Raw genomic sequence first — 16934 nt, 5'->3', positions numbered from 1 at the left:
TGTGATACAGTGAATTATAAGTGAAATAATCTGTCTTTAAACAATTGTTGGAAAAATGACTTGTGTAATGCACAAAGTAGATGTCCTAACCGACTTTCTAAAACTATAGTTTGTTAACAAGAAATTTGTGGAGTGGTTGAAAAACGAGTTTTAATGACTCCAACCTAAGTGTATGTAAACTTCCGACTTCAACTGTATACAGTGTGTAGGTATATTATTGTACTGCTCTAGGGATGTAATTATTGTTTGGATAACCTTATTTACCATTATGTACTGATTTTGACCTGACTTTTCTTTTTCACTCTTTAAACGATGCACAATGCAGAGAACACCGGAAGAAGAATGATAATTTAATTACCATAGTGAATTATTGTAATGTTTGTTTGTGTCAATTAATCCCATAAGCATAAGGGATGGGTTGGCAATTGGCGGTTTGATACGAAATACAATTTAATTCATTCATTCATTCAACACGCCCTGTCTCTCACTTCTCCATAATGACATTAATACCTCCAATAGTAGGTCACTCCTATTAGATTAGCCAGATGATAAACATTTCAATACAGAGAGGGAATCTGAGCGTACTATAATTCTGACAGGTTGTACGTCCTCAACCCACTGGAGGGAAACTACTATCGCCAACAGTTCAAATGATTATACTGACAGTTCATCTTTTATTCTTCTACATATCTGCACATCAAATTCAGGAACGTAAACACCTGCTAGCTGTGCGCCCACTTTCTGGGTCCTTGGATCCATCTGTGAAAAGCGGTAAAAATGCATAAAAACTTCTACCAAAGTAATTGCCAACTAGTTTCCCTATATCACTGACTTCTGACAAATCTTTCATTTTCTCCACCAAGGATAGCTTAACAACAGGATCTGGGAGTAACATAGACTATAGAAAAGCATGTCTGTCCTACATAACACATTTCTATGAACACTCTCTGAAGTTGAGCCCTCCTCAATAAAGCTCCAGGTGTACGTGATTTTGTCTGCACAAAGGCAACCAATGGAACGTAAATGACAATCAACTTCACATTCTTCAGCACCTGTTTAATTAATCAGGTCTGGACAATAATCAAGCTGATTGCTGAATGGGGTGGGGCCTTTGTCAGACATCGTGGCTACAAAATGGTTTGACAGACTCTGTGGAAGAATTGACAAGAATAACTCATGTCCATTTGGAGTGATGGGGTTCAGGCAAGTGTATGCAGTGCTGCTGTTGGTCGTGGCTTTTGGCTGTGTTGTTAGTGATACTTGGGACTCCAGATGGTTTCATCCGAGATTGGGGTTTCTGCATGACGATGAAGTTTCAGCGCAGTTTGACTCTCAGAAGCCAGTGCAAGAAGAGCCTGTGGGAGAGGACCCTGTGGGACAAGAACCTAGGGAGCCTGTTGTCGAGCCTGTGGGGCAGGAGCCCGGCGTCGAGCCCGTGGGACAGGAACCTAGCCAGGATGAAGACCCTGAGAGCTTCCAGTCCAAGCAGACAGTTGAGAACCCTCTGACTTGGCTCTATCCTATGATTGAGAAGCGTGAGCGTAATTCTACAGTGTTTGAGCAGCTAAAGCAGGTGGCAGCCAACGGTGTGGTGGCTTGGTGTGGGGAGAGTGTGGTCCGTGTGCAGGTGAACCAGGACCTGCTGGGGATTGGCCGGCTCATCCAGCCAGAGCGTATCACTCTAGGAGGCTGTGCTGCCACTGAGGAGGATGCTGAAGCTCATGTGCTCACCTTTGAATCAGAGCTGCATGGCTGTGGCAGTGAGCTGACGGTATGTCACATTTGTTTAACTTCCTGACAATCATTATTCTTATCTGATACATGAATTGTTATCCTGTTCCTAGATGACTGAGGATGTGCTGATCTACACCTTCACTCTTGTCTATGAGCCAAAACCTCTTGCTAACACTTCTTTAGTGAAGACCAGTAAAGCTATGGTTGATATTGAGTGCCACTACTTGAGGTAACTATTGTTGCATTCTTCACTTTGACAACACCTATAATTCTGAGGTTTGAGTAATGGTATAATCTGTGTTTCTAGGAATCATGACGTGAGCAGCAATGCCCTGAAGTATTCTGTAGAACCTAGCCAGCATGTGGGCCGGGAACCTAGCGAGCATGTGGGAGAGCAGCCTGTGGGCTGGGAACCTAACGTAGAGCCTGTGGGCCAAGATCCGGTTGGAGAGACTGTTGGAAAGGAACCTAGCGAGCCTGTTGGAGAGCAGCCTGTGGGCCATGACGCTGGAGAGCAGCCTGTGGGCCATGACGCTGGAGAGCAGCCTGTGGGCCATGACCCTGTTGGTGAGCAGCCTGTGGGCCAGGAAGCTAGCGACCCTGTTGGTGAGCAGCCTGTGGGCCAGGAAGCTAGCGACCCTGTTGGTGAGCAGCCTGTGGGCCAGGAAGCTAGCGACCCTGTTGGTGAGCAGCCTGTGGGCCAGGAAGCTAGCGACCCTGTTGGTGAGCAGCCTGTGGGCCAGGAAGCTAGCGACCCTGTTGGTGAGCAGCCTGTGGGCCAGGAACCTAGCGACCCTGTTGGTGAGCAGCCTGTGGGCCTTGACACTGGAGAGCAGCCTGTGGGCCAGGCACCTAGCGACCCTGTTGGTGAGCAGCCTGAGGGACATGGATCTAGCGGAGAGCAGCCTGTGGGCCAGGATCCTAGTGAGGATGTGGGCCAAGATACTAGCGACCCTGTTGGTGAGCAGCCTGTGCGACAGGGACCTCGCGGAGAGCCTGCCGGTCAAGCGCCAGGAGAGCCTGTGGGCCGGGAACCCCGCGAGCAGCCTGTGGGCCAGGATCCGGTTGGACAGACTGTTGGACAGGAACTTAGCGAGCTTGTTGGCTGGCTTTTGGGTCTAGAAACTAGCGAGCCTGTGGGCCGGGAAGCTAGCGTAGAGCCTGTGGGCCGGGAAGCTAGCAAGCAGCCTGTTGGCCAGCCTTTTGGTCAGGAACCTAGCAAGCCTGTGGGCCAAGAACCTAGTGAGCATTTTGGAGAGCCTGTGGGCCAGGAACCTAGCCAGCCTGTGGGCCAGGAACCTAGCCAGCCTGTGGGCCAGGAACCTAGCCAGCCTGTGGGCCAGGAACCTAGCCAGCAACCTGTTGGAGAGCAGCCTGTGGGCCAGCAACCTGTTGGAGAGCAGCCTGTGGGCCAGCAACCTGTTGGAGAGCAGCCTGTGGGCCAGCAACCTGTTGGAGAGCAGCCTGTGGGCCAGCAACCTGTTGGAGAGCAGCCTGTGGGCCAGCAACCTGTTGGAGAGCAGCCTGTGGGCCAGCAACCTGTTGGAGAGCAGCCTGTGGGCCAGCAACCTGTTGGAGAGCAACCTGTTGGAGAGCAGCCTGTGGGCCAGGATCCTAGCCAGCATGTGGGCCAAGAGGCTGTGGGCCAGCAACCTGTTGGAGAGCAGCCTGTGGGCCAGCAACCTGTTGGAGAGCAGCCTGTGGTCCAGCAACCTAGCGAGCAGCCTGTGGGCCGGGAAGCTAGCAAGCAGCCTGTTGGCCAGTCTTTTGGTCAGGAACCTAATGAGCCTGTGGGCCAAGAACCTAGTGAGCATTTTGGAGAGCCTGTGGGCCAGGAACCTAGCCAGCCTGTGGGCCAGGATCCTAGCGGAGAGCCTGCGGGTCATGAACCCAGTGAGCCTGTGGGCAAGCAACCTAGCCAGCAGCCTGTTGGAGAGCCTGTGGGCCAGCAGCCTGTTGGAGAGCCTGTGGGCCAGGATCGTAGTGAGATTTTGGGTAATGAACCTGGCCAGCAGCCTGTTGGCGAGCCTGTGCGCCAGGAACCCAGCGAGCAGCCTGTGGGCCAGGAACCCAGCGAGCAGCCTGTGGGCCAGGAACCCAGCGAGCAGCCTGTGGGCCAGGAACCCAGCGAGCAGCCTGTGGGCCAGGAACCCAGCGAGCAGCCTGTGGGCCAGGAACCCAGCGAGCAGCCTGTGGGCCAAGCTCCTGGAGAGCAACCTGTGGGCCAGGAACATAGTGAGGATGTGGACCAAGAACCTGTTGGAGAGCAGCCTGTGGGCCAGGAACCTAGTGAGGATGTGGACCAAGAACCTGTTGGAGAGCAGCCTGTGGGCCAGGAACCTAGTGAGATTTTGGGTAATGAACCTGGTCAGCAGCCTGTTGGCGAGCCTGTGGGCCAGGAACCTAGCGAGCAGCCTGTGGGCCAGGAACCTAGCGAGCAGCCTGTGGACCAGGAACCTAGCCAGCATGTGGGCCAAGAGCCTGTGGGCCAGGAACCTGTTGGAGAGCAGCCTGTGGGCCAGGAACCTAGCGTGCCTTTGGGTCAGGAACTAAGCGAGCAGCCTGTGGACCAGGAACCTAGCCAGCATGTGGGCCAAGAGCCTGTGGGCCAGGACCCTGTTGGCGAGCAGCCTGTGGGCCAGGAACCTAGCCAGCCTGTGGGCCAAGAGCCTGTGGGCCAGGAACCTGTTGGAGAGCAGCCTGTGGGCCAGGAACCTAGCGTGCCTTTGGGTCAGGAACCTAGCCAGCATGTGGGCCAAGAGCCTGTGGTCCAGCAACCTAGAGGAGAGTCTGTGGGCCAGGAACCTGTTGGCATGCCTTTGTGCCAGAAACCTAGCCAGGATGAAGACCCTGAGAGCTCCCAGTCCAAGCAGACCTCTGAGAACCCTTTGACTTGGAGCTATCCTAAAGTTGAAAAGCCTGAGCACAAGCCTACTGTGTCTGAGCGGCTGAAGCAGGTGGCGGCCAACAGTGTGTCGGCTCGGTGTGGGGAGAGTGTGGTCCGTGTGCAGGTGAACCAGGACCTGCTGGGGATTGGCCGGCTCATCCAGCCAGAGTGTATCACTCTAGGAGGTTGTGCTGCCACTGAGGAGGATGCTGAAGCTCGTGTGCTCACCTTTGAATCAGAGCTGCATGGCTGTGGCAGTGAGCTGACGGTATGTCACATTTGTTGTTTAACTTCCTGACTGAATCATTATTCTTGTACTACATCATTTGTGATCCTGTTCCTAGATGACTGAGGATGTGCTGATCTACACCTTCACTCTTGTCTATGAGCCAAAACCTCTTGCTAACACTTCTATAGTGAGGACCAGTGCAGCTATGGTTGATATTGAGTGCCACTACTTGAGGTAACTATTGTTGTGTTCTTCACTTTGACAACCCATATCATTCTGAGGTTTGAGTAATGCCGTATTCCATGTTTGTTTCTAGGAATCACGATGTCAGCAGCAATGCCCTGAAGCCGACCTGGATCCCCTACACTTCCAACATGGTGGCAGAGGAACTCCTCTACTTCTCCCTGAGGTTAATGACTGGTAGGTAAACCTAACTGGAAGCCTCTTCCTTTGTGTAAACCCCCACTGACATGCCACTCGTCTTTCCAGCTGACTGGCAGTTTGAGAGGCCCTCCAACCATTACTATCTTGGTGACATCATCAACATGGAAGCCTCGGTCATGCCGTACCATCATGTTCCCCTCCGTGTCTTTGTGGACCGCTGTGTCGCCACCTTGGCGCCTGATGTCCACACTGTCCCTAGATATTCTTTCATTGAGGACCATGGGTGAGTTTAGTTGTCAGTTTGAGTCCTCTTATATTACCTTAAATGTAACCCCTGAAGCCTAACGTTGACCCTTGGTCTCCTCAGGTGTCTGGTTGATGCCAAGTTGACCGGCTCCAGCTCCCAGTTCCTGTCCAGATCCCAGGATGACAAGATCCAGTTTCAGCTGGAGTCCTTCAGGTTCCAACCACAGAATGATTCCCAACAGCTCTACATAACATGTCATCTGAAAGCAACTGCAGCCTCTTCCCCCATTGATGCTGAGAACAAGGCCTGCTCTTTCACAGATGGGTATGTATAAGCTGAGTTGTGGGTATATTATGTTTATGACATGCTGCTATATAAACTAACCTTCATATTTATCTGTAGCTGGAAAGCTGCAGGTGGGGATGACCAGGTTTGTGGCTGCTGTGACTCCAGCTGTGCTGTAAGCAAGGCTAGACATCTGGACAGTGATTCAGGTAAGTGTTCATCAAAGCCAGAGCTTTATCAGTTTAAAAAATATATCTTGTTTAATCCTATCACTGTTCTCTACTCTCCTCAGATGTGCAGAAGGAAGGTGAAGCTACCATGGGCCCTATCATGGTCCAAGAGTAATATTACAAGAATGTTGCCTTTTTTAAAACAGTTTTTAGGGGGAGAATAAACCTATTACATTACAATGTTCACATCTAACTGGATTTATTTGGAATTTAAAATTAGGAATTTTATCAAATAGGAAAATGTGTGTAGCTGATCACTCTTTATTCACAGAACTTTGTCATGAGCTACATTTCTCAGGTTCCTAACATTGCTACTGTACTGAATTGTCCCCTGGGCCCCATCAATTTCCACGAGTGATTTGTCAATTGACTACTTGATGTTTTGAAAATAACAATTTTTTTAAAGTGATTTGCATTCATGTGCACTCGACTTGCGTGAGGGAAAGTCCAATATGTCAGTTTAGGCAGGAGGCATTAATGTCTAAACTGACCTCGGAACCATTGCAGCTGTAACAGAAGATCATGGAGTGGACAAGAGGCATGATGCGTAGTGCTGAGAAACAGCCTGTGTTGCATCAATATTAGTCAAATGTTGATTCTAGTGTAAAAATGTACTACGGCCAATGCATTTTCATGAGGTCTGTTAACAAGTGTCATCAACCGCTGGATGAACTTTCTGAGCTAAGGTTGTTCCTGTTAGCCAGCTAAAAATGTGGCATACCTGAATTTTAAAGTGCAGTGAAATGCTCAACATTTACATTACTTTCTAGTCATTTAACAGATGCTCCCATCCAGAGCGACCCACAGGCGCAATCAGGAACAAGGGCAGATTCCCCCACCCAGCTGACTCGGGGATCCGAACAAGTGACGTTTCGGCCAGGCCACCCCTAACCATCCAAGACCCACCCCGAACCCGTATTGTTAGTAGAAAATTATTGTGCATTGGGGAAAATAAGCAAGATAACCGAGTCGGTTACCAAGAACCAAATGGCAACTTCATCTGAAGAAAAATGTGTATAATTTACACACCTGACTTTAAGTGAATGACCGACTTACCTTTGCAAGAAGTTGGAGTTGGTTTTCACTTCTCAATTTGAATTACCTTCGCCTTAGAATTCAGGAGGTTGACGACAACACCCCTCATTGAATATTCAAAGCAAGTTCAAATAAGGGTATGTATCCAAAAAGAGGAATAGGTGAAGCTTGACCGCTCCCAGTTCTAAATTTGTTAGCAATGATCCCCATTGTTAAGGTGGAGACAAGACCATCTCATCATATATTATCTCTGGCAGTGGTTTGAAGTACTTTATTCTTTATTTTTTATTTTTGTATCTGTGGTTTGAAGTATTTATATTTTTGACTACATTCCTAAAGAAAATGATGTACGTTTTACTCCATACAGTTTCCCTGACACCCAAAAGTACTATTTAGAATTTGAATGCTTAGCAGTAAAGGAAAAAGATTCAATTCACACTTACCAAGAGAAGGTCCCTTCTCTTCCCTACTGCCTCTGATCTGGTGGACCCACTTAACAAATGCTTCCTTTATAAATTATGTTGGAGTGTGCCCATGGCTGTCAAACGGAATACATGAAATTGTGCCATCTGTTTTGCTGAAGATGAGGAATTTGATGTGTAGCTTTTACTTTGTACTTTCACTCAAGTATGACAATGTATTACTTTTTCCATCTCTGGTAATAAAGTTGTAAGCACAAAATGGCACTGAAACACTTTGCCACTAGCCAGTGACTTGATACGTTTATTTAGCTAACGTGGCCTGCCTGCTCTGGGACTGAACACCTCCCTCTGCAACTGGATCCTGGACTTCTTGACAGGCTGCCCCCAGGTGGTGAGGGTAGGCAACAACACATCTGCTACACTGACCGTCAACACGGGGGCCCCTCTTGCGCGACTCCAACACCATTAAGTTTGCCAATGGTGGTAGGCCTGATCACCAATGATGACACAGCCTAGCAGTGTGGTGCCAGGACAACAACCTCTCCCTCAACGTCAGTAAAACAATGGATCTGATTGTGGACGACAGGAAATGGAAGGCCGAGACATGCCCCCATTCCCATTGACAGGGCTGTAGTGGAGGTGGTCCAAACACAACACGGTTGTGAAGAGCGCACGGCAATGCCTCTTACCCCAAGATTTGGCATAGGCCCTCAGATACTCAAAGTTCTACAGCTGCACCATCGAGAGCATCTGGACTGGCTGCTTCACCGCTTGGTATGGCAACTGCTTGGCATCCGACCGCAAGGCGCTACAGAGGGTAATGCGTATGGCCTAGTACATCACTCCCTGCCATCCAGGAGCTCTATACTAAATCAAATCAAATTTATTTATATAGCCCTTCGTACATCAGCTGATATCTCAAAGTGCTGTACAGAAACCCAGCCTAAAACCCCAAACAGCAAGCAATGCATGTGAAAGAAGCACGGTGGCTAGGAAAAACTCCCTAGGAAAAACTCCCTAGAAAGGCCAAAAACCTAGGAAGAAACCTAGAGAGGAACCAGGCTATGAGGGGTGGCCAGTCCTCTTCTGGCTGTGCCGGGTGGATATTATAACAGAACATGGTCAAGATGTTAAAATGTTCATAAATGACCAGCATGGTCAAATAATAATAATCATAGTAGTTGTCGAGGGTGCAACAAGCACGTCCGGTGAACAGGTCAGGGTTCCATAGCCGCAGGCAGAACAGTTGAAACTGGAGCAGCAGCACGGCCAGGTGGACTAGGGACAGCAAGGAGTCATCATGCCAGGTAGTCCTGAGGCATGGTCCTAGGGCTCAGGTCCTTCGAGAGAAAGAGAGAAAGAGAGAATTAGAGAGAGCATATTTAAATTCACACAGGACACCGGATAAGACGAGAAATACTCCAGATGTAACAGACTGACCCTAGCCCCCCGACACATAAACTACTGCAGCATAAATACTGGAGGCTGAGACAGGAGGGATCAGAAGACACTGTGGCCCCATCCGATGATACCCCCGGACAGGGCCAAACAGGCAGGATATAACCCCACCCACTTTGCCAGAGCACAGCCCCCACACCACTAGAGGGATGTCTCCAACCACCAACTTACTGTCCTAAGACAAGGCCGAGTATAGCCCACAAAGATCTCCGCCACGGCACAACCCAAGGGGGTGGGGGCGCCAACCCAGACAGGAAGACCACGTCAGTGACTCAACCCACTCAAGTGACGCACCCCTCCCATGGACGGCATGGAAGAACACCAGTAAGCCAGTGACTCAGCCCCTGTAATAGGGTTAGAGGCAGAGAATCCCAGTGGAGAGAGGGGAACCGGCAAGGCAGAGACAGCAAGGGCGGTTCGTTGCTCCAGCCTTTCCGTTCACCTTCACACTCCTGGGCCAGACTATACTTAATCATAGGACCTACTGAAGAGATAAGTCTTCAGTAAAGACTTAAAGGTTGAGACTGAGTCTGCGTCTCTCACATGGGTAGGCAGACCATTCCATAAAATGGAGCTCTATAGGAGAAAGCCCTACCTCCAGCCGTTTGCTTAGAAATTCTAGGGACAATTAGGACGCCTGCGTCTTGTGACCGTAGCGTACGTGTAGGTATGTACGGCAGGACCAAATCGGAAAGATAGGTAGGAGCAAGCCCATGTAATGCTTTGTAGGTTAGCAGTAAAACCTTGAAATCAGCCCTTGCCTTAACAGGAAGCCAGTGTAGGGAGGCTAGCACTGGAGTAATATGATCAAATTTTTTGGGTTCTAGTCAGGATTCTAGCAGCCGTATTTAGCACTAACTGAAGTTTGTTTAGTGCTTTATCCGGGTAGCCGGAAAGTAGAGCATTGCAGTAGTCCAGCCTAGAAGAAACAAAAGCATGGATTAATTTTTCTGCATCATTTTTGGACAGAAAGTTTCTGATTTTTGCAATGTTACGTAGATGGAAAAAAGCTGTCCTTGAAACAGTCTTGATATGTTCTTCAAAAGAGAGATCAGGGTCCAGAGTAACGCCGAGGTCCTTCACAGTTTTATTTGAGACGACTGTACAACCATCCAGATTAATTGTCAGATTCAACAGAAGATCTCTTTGTTCCTTGGGACCTAGAACAAGCATCCCTGTTTTGTCCGAGTTTAAAAGTAGAAAGTTTGCAGCCATCCACTTCTTTATGTCTGAAACACAGGCTTCTAGCGAGGGCAATTTTGGGGCTTCACCATGTTTCATTGAAATGTACAGCTGTGTGTCGTCCGCATAGCAGTAAAATTTAACATTATGTTTTCGAATGACATCCCCAAGAGGTAAAATATATAGTGAAAACAATAGTGGTCCTAAAACGGAACCTTGAGGAACACCGAAATTTACAATTGATTTGTCAGAGGACAAACCATTCACAGAGACAAACTGATATCTTTCCGACAGATAAGATCTAAACCAGGCCAGAACTTGTCCATGTAGACCAATTTGGGTTTCCAATCTCTCCAAAAGAATGTGGTGATTGATGGTATCAAAAGCAGCACTAAGATCTAGGAGCACGAGGACAGATGCAGAGCCTCGGTCTGACGTCATTAAAAGGTCATTTACCACCTTCACAAGTGCAATCTCAGTGCTATGATGGGGTCTAAAACCAGACTGAAGCGTTTCGTATACATTGTTTGTCTTCAGGAAGGCAGTGAGTTGCTGCGCAACAGCTTTTTCAATTTTTTTTGAGAGGAATGGAAGATTCGATATAGGCCGATAGTTTTTATAATTTCTGGGTCAAGATTCGGCTTTTTCAAGAGAGGCTTTATTACTGCCACTTTTAGTGAGCTTGGTACACATCCGGTGGATAGAGAGCCATTTATTATGTTCAACATGGGGGGCCAAGCACAGGAAGCAGCTCTTTCAGTAGTTTAGTTGGAATAGGGTCCAGTATGCAGCTTGAGGGTTTAGAGGCCATGATTATTTTCATCATTGTGTCAAGAGATATAGTACTAAAACACTTTAGTATCTCCCTTGATCCTAGGTCCTGGCAGAGTTGTGCAGACTCAGGACAATGGAGCTTTGGAGGAATACGCAAATTTAAAGAGGAGTCCGTAATTTGCTTTCTAATGATCATGATCTTTTCCTCAAAGAAGTTCATAAATGTATTACTGCTGAAGTGAAAGCCATCCTCCATTTGCGAATGCTGCTTTTTAGTTAGCTTTGCGACAGTATCAAAAAGAAATTTTGGATTGTTCTTATTTTCCTCAATTAAGTTGGAAAAATAGGATGACCAAGTAGCAGTGAGGGCTCTTCGATACTGCATGGTACTGTCTTTCCAAGCTAGTCGGAAGACTTCCAGTTTGGTGTGGCGCCATTTCCGTTCCAATTTTCTGGAAGCTTGCTTCAGAGCTAGTGTATTTTCTGTATACCAGGGAGCTAGTTTCTTATGACAGATGTTTTTAGTTTTTAGGGGTGCAACTGCATCTAGGGTATTGCGCAAGTTTAAATTGAGTTCCTCGGTTAGGTGGTTAACTGATTTTTGTCCTCTGACATCCTTGGGTAGGCAGAGGGAGTCTGGAAGTGCATCAAGGAATCTTTGGGTTGTCTGAGAATTTATAGCACGACTTTTAATGCTCCTTGGTTGGGGTTCGAGCAGATTATTTGTTGCAATTGCAAACGCAATAAAATGGTGGTCCGATAATCCAGGATTATGAGGAAAAACATTAAGATCCACAACATTTATTCCATGGGACAAAACTAGGTCCAGAGTATGACTGTGGCAGTGAGTAGGTCCAGAGACATGTTGGACAAAACCCACTGAGTCGATGATGGCTCCGAAAGCCTTTTGGAGTGGGTCTGTGGACTTTTCCATGTGAATGTTAACCTCTTACATCTAGACGTTCTGCTAGTGGAACACCTGCTCCAATATCCAATGATAGGCGTGGCGCGAATTACAAATTCCTCAAAAAACCCAAAACTTCCCATTTTTCAAACATATGACTATTTTACACCATTTTAAAGACAAGACTCTCCTTTATCTAACCACACTGTCCGATTTCAAAAAGGCTTTACAGCGAAAGCAAAACATTAGATTATGTCAGCAGAGTACCCAGCCAGAAATAATCAGACACCCATTTTTCAAGCTAGCATATAATGTCACAAAAAACAAAACCACAGCTAAATGCAGCACTAACCTTTGATGATCTTCATCAGATGACACACCTAGGACATTATGTTATACAATACATGCATGTTTTGTTCAATCAAGTTCATATTTATATCAAAAAACAGCTTTTTACATTAGCATGTGACGTTCAGAACTAGCATTCCCACCGAACACTTCCGGTGAATTTACTAAATTACTCACGATAAACGTTCACAAAAAACATAACAATTATTTTAAGAATTATAGATACAAAACTCCTTTATGCACTCGCTATGTCCGATTTTAAAATAGCTTTTCGGTGAAAGCACATTTTGCAATATTCTGAGTAGATAGCCCAGCCATCACGGCTAGCTATTTCGACACCCACAAAGTTTGACCCTCACCAAACTCCGATTTACTATTAGAAAAGTTTGATTACCTTTGGTGTTCTTCGTCAGAATGCACTCCCAGGACTGCTACTTCAATAACAAATGTTGGTTTGGTTCAAAATAATCCATAGTTATATCCAAATAGCGGCGTTTTGTTTGTGCGTTCAAGACACTATCCAAGGGTGACGAAGGGTTACGCGCACGACGCGTTTCGTGACAAAAAAATTCTAAATATTCCATTACCGTACTTCGAATCATGTCAACCGCTGTTTAAAATCAATTTTTATGCAATTTTTCTCGTAAAAAAAGCGATAATATTCCGACCGGGAGTGGTTGTTTTCGTTCAAAGAGAGAGAAAGTAAACATGGAGTCGACTCGTGCACGCGCCTCAGTCTCATAGTACTCTGTCCGACCACTATCCAAACGCGCTATTGTTTTTCAGCCAGGGCCTGCAAAGCCACGATTCAGCTTTTTGCCGCCTTCTGAGAGCCCATGGGAGCCGTAGGAAGTGTCACGTAACAGCAGAGATCCCCTGTTTTGGATAGAGATAATCAAGAAGGCCAAGAAATGGTCAGACAGGGTACTTCCTGTACAGAATCTTCTCAGGTTTTGGCCTGCCAAATGAGTTCTGTTATACTCACAGACACCATTCAAACAGTTTTAGAAACTTTGGAGTGTTTTCTATCCAAAGCTAATAATTATATGCATATTCTAGTTTCTGGGCAGGAGTAATAATCAGATTAAATCGGGTACGTTTTTTATCCGGCCGTGAAAATACTGCCCCCTATCCATAACAGGTTAATGGGGAGAACCGGTTGAAAGTTTCTGTCGGCTGAATAAGCGACACCGGTTGAGCATTCCTACAGCATTTCTCTCCAGAAGCCATGAGAAACTTGTCCGGCTGCGGGGACCGTGCGAGGGGGTTTATACTAACGTTACTATCTGTACTTACTGGTGGCACAGACGCTGTTTCATCCTTTCCTACACTGAAATGACCCTTGCCTAATGATTGCGTCTGAAGCTGGGCTTGCAGCACAGCTATTCTTGCCGTAAGGCGATCGTTCTCCTGTATATTATAAGTACAACGACTGCAATTAGAAGGCGTCATGTTAACGTTACTTAGCTTCGGCTGGTTGAAGTCCTGACGAACCATGTCCAGATAAAACCTCCGGGGTGAAAAAGTTGAATGAAAAAAGTTGAGTGAGGAAAAAACTAAAAATATACGGTAATGAAAAAGTAAAAACCGTGAGGTAGTCAGGTAGCAAAGTAAGATCTTCAACAAAACGCACAGCAGCACGTAAACAAGCCACAGAGCCTCATTCCCAAAGATCTAAATTCTAGCATACTAGGCAGTGTCAAAGTCCAAAACATTGTCAGACTCCAGCCACCCAAGCCACAGACTGCGTTCTCGGTTTCCGCATGACATGCGGTACCAGTGCACCAAGTCTGGAACCAACAGGACCCCTAACAGCTTCTACCTCCAAGCCGTAAGACTTCTTAAAAAGACTGCTAAATAGCTAATCAAATGGATACACATACTACTGTACCTGCATTGACCCTTTTTTGTACTAACCCATTTGCACTGACTCCATGCCAGGGATCATCAACTAGATTCAGCCGCGGGCCAATTGTTTTGTTGAGTGCATGGTCGGGGGGCCAGAACATAATTACAAAATCATTTGTAGACTGCAAATTGACCTCAAGAAGCCCAAACAGATATGTTTGACTAAAACATAATCATTTCAAACCTTACATTTCAAACCGGTCACGTGTCTCTCTACTATGCGTGGGAATATTTGGGAACAGCGTTCTTAAATTAAAATCACTTGGTGCTGATTTCCTGGTGTTTTTATAGTCTTTCATGTTTTGCTCAGGAAACTTGGGAGGGCAAATATGACCATCCGCGGGCCAAATTCGGCCCACGGGCCGCCAGTTGGGCAACCCTGCTCTATGCGCACACACTCACACATACTTTCACTAACACCACAACACACAAACACGCCCAAACACACATAGCATGCACACAGATGCATACTGACGCCACACACACACTGCTGCTACTGTCTTATTTATACTGTTGCCTAGTTACTATAGCTCTATGTTCAGCACATAGCTACCTCAATTACCTTGTACCCCTGCACATCGACTCGGTACTGGTACTCCCTGTAGGTAGCCATGTTATTTTTACTCATTATTTTTATTTGTTATTCACTGTGTATTTATTCCTTGTGTCACTATATCATTTTTTATTTTATCTTTAACTCTTCATTGCTGGTAATGGACCCGTAAGTAAGAGTTTCACTGTTAGTTGTCTATGAAGCATATGACACATACAATTAGATTTTTAATTTTTAATTTGTGCAATGTGCCTGCTTGCTGTTAGCAAGCTTCATTGACAAACACAGGGATGGAACTTAGCTAGCTAGTGATTTTGGGCACTGATAAACTGTATGTAGTTTGTGCTTTATTTCCGCTAGTTTGACAGCTTGCTGATGAAGTTGTAGACATGTTCTCAGAAATCAGTCCTGCACTGCAGCAGCTGACTAGGATTTGTCTGCAGTGCACTACTAGTTTTCAGGCACATTTTTGTACTTGAGAAATACTGCACCAAAATCCTTAGCTGGATGTAAAATTGTGTGACAAAGACATCCTTGGCTATACCATCCAAATTACAGATTTCTTGATTCATCAGATTAATTCAGACAATTTTGAGGGTGACACACAGATACATATTTTTTATTACGCTACCAACTAACCCTACACTCATTAAAACCCATCACCTTAATCCACTACTTGAACCCTATCTGATCCTACCCCAGGCCAACGACCTGAGAGGACGGGACACTACTGTTACATCACCTCTTCCTTCCTAATCTGACCTTTGAATATTGGTCTACCAACCTTTCTTTGGAGAGCATATAAATGCCGGCCCATGGGATCAGATTCCCATCTCTACTGCCACACATCTATCAAAATGTCTCTGATCTTACATTGGCCTCAACTCACCCCGTGGAACATTAATTTAAATAACATCTTGTTTTTAAGCTCTTCTTGCGAACTGGTTTACAATTGAATTCCCTTCCACAAGCAAATAGGCTGGGACCCAGTAGAACCTCACTACTTGCCCTTTTTCTTTTATAAAGCCTGGAATAAAAGAAAGGCTACCTATAATTAAATTGTAAAAAATATTTAGCTTCTATGTGGTAAATGGCATGTATGTATATAGATTGTATATGGGCTTGTCTGCCATATGAATATTCTCTTTGTGCCAGACTGGGTTCAAATGACTTCTGTTTCTTATTTTCTTCTATATTTATTTATCTATATATGTTTTGTATGTATGTATGTGTATATACACAGTGTGTATGTATATTATTGTACTGCTCTAGGGATGTAATTATTGTTTGGATAACCTTATTTACCATTATGTACTGATTTTGACCTGACTTTTTGTTTCGAATTGTAAGTGAAATAATCTGTCTTTAAACAATTGTTGGAAAAATGACTTGTGTAATGCACAAAGTAGATGTCCTAACCGACTTTCTAAAACTATAGTTTGTTAACAAGAAATTTGTGGAGTGGTTGAAAAACGAGTTTTAATGACTCCAACCTAAGTGTATGTAAACTTCCGACTTCAACTGTATACAGTGTGTAGGTATATTATTGTACTGCTCTAGGGATGTAATTATTGTTTGGATAACCTTATTTACCATTATGTACTGATTTTGACCTGACTTTTCTTTTTCACTCTTTAAACGATGCACAATGCAGAGAACACCGGAAGAAGAATGATAATTTAATTACCATAGTGAATTATTGTAATGTTTGTTTGTGTCAATTAATCCCATAAGCATAAGGGATGGGTTGGCAATTGGCGGTTTGATACGAAATACAATTTAATTCATTCATTCATTCAACACGCCCTGTCTCTCACTTCTCCATAATGACATTAATACCTCCAATAGTAGGTCACTCCTATTAGATTAGCCAGATGATAAACATTTCAATACAGAGAGGGAATCTGAGCGTACTATAATTCTGACAGGTTGTACGTCCTCAACCCACTGGAGGGAAACTACTATCGCCAACAGTTCAAATGATTATACTGACAGTTCATCTTTTATTCTTCTACATATCTGCACATCAAATTCAGGAACGTAAACACCTGCTAGCTGTGCGCCCACTTTCTGGGTCCTTGGATCCATCTGTGAAAAGCGGTAAAAATGCATAAAAACTTCTACCAAAGTAATTGCCAACTAGTTTCCCTATATCACTGACTTCTGACAAATCTTTCATTTTCTCCACCAAGGATAGCTTAACAACAGGATCTGGGAGTAACATAGACTATAGAAAAGCATGTCTGTCCTACATAACACATTTCTATGAACACTCTCTGAAGTTGAGCCCTCCTCAATAAAGCTCCAGGTGTACGTGATTTTGTCTGCACAAAGGCAACCAATGGAACGTAAAT

At 45.6% G+C, this 16934-nt stretch overlaps 1 protein-coding gene across 1 annotated transcript; it reads left to right on the top strand.

Annotated features, from left to right (window-relative positions):
- Positions 1-1036: 1036 nt before the first annotated feature.
- Positions 1037-6507, top strand: LOC106569563 (uncharacterized). The gene is made up of 9 exons (XM_014141037.3): positions 1037-1771; positions 1845-1963; positions 2042-4889; positions 4966-5084; positions 5167-5270; positions 5340-5517; positions 5602-5805; positions 5884-5975; positions 6059-6507. The coding sequence occupies exons 1-9, from the start codon at positions 1193-1195 to the stop codon at positions 6109-6111; spliced, it is 4296 nt and encodes a 1431-aa protein (XP_013996512.3). The 5' UTR covers positions 1037-1192; the 3' UTR covers positions 6112-6507.
- Positions 6508-16934: the final 10427 nt, after the last annotated feature.

The sequence above is a fragment of the Salmo salar genome, chromosome 14 (genome assembly GCF_965601325.2).
Source record: "Salmo salar chromosome 14, fSalSal1, whole genome shotgun sequence".
In the NCBI taxonomy this organism is placed as follows: Eukaryota; Metazoa; Chordata; class Actinopteri; order Salmoniformes; family Salmonidae; genus Salmo; species Salmo salar.
Note: the sequence above shows the minus strand (reverse complement) of the source record. Positions and strands in the feature narration are given on the sequence as shown.

Bases quoted from the DNA above. Each gene is read 5' to 3' on its own strand.
- LOC106569563 (XM_014141037.3), top strand. From the start codon at position 1,193: ATGGGGTTCAGGCAAGTGTATGCAGTGCTGCTGTTGGTCGTGGCTTTT. The intron at 4,890-4,965 runs GTATGTCACATT...TCCTGTTCCTAG, and splicing joins GCTGTGGCAGTGAGCTGACG to ATGACTGAGGATGTGCTGAT. The intron at 5,976-6,058 runs GTAAGTGTTCAT...TACTCTCCTCAG, and splicing joins ACATCTGGACAGTGATTCAG to ATGTGCAGAAGGAAGGTGAA.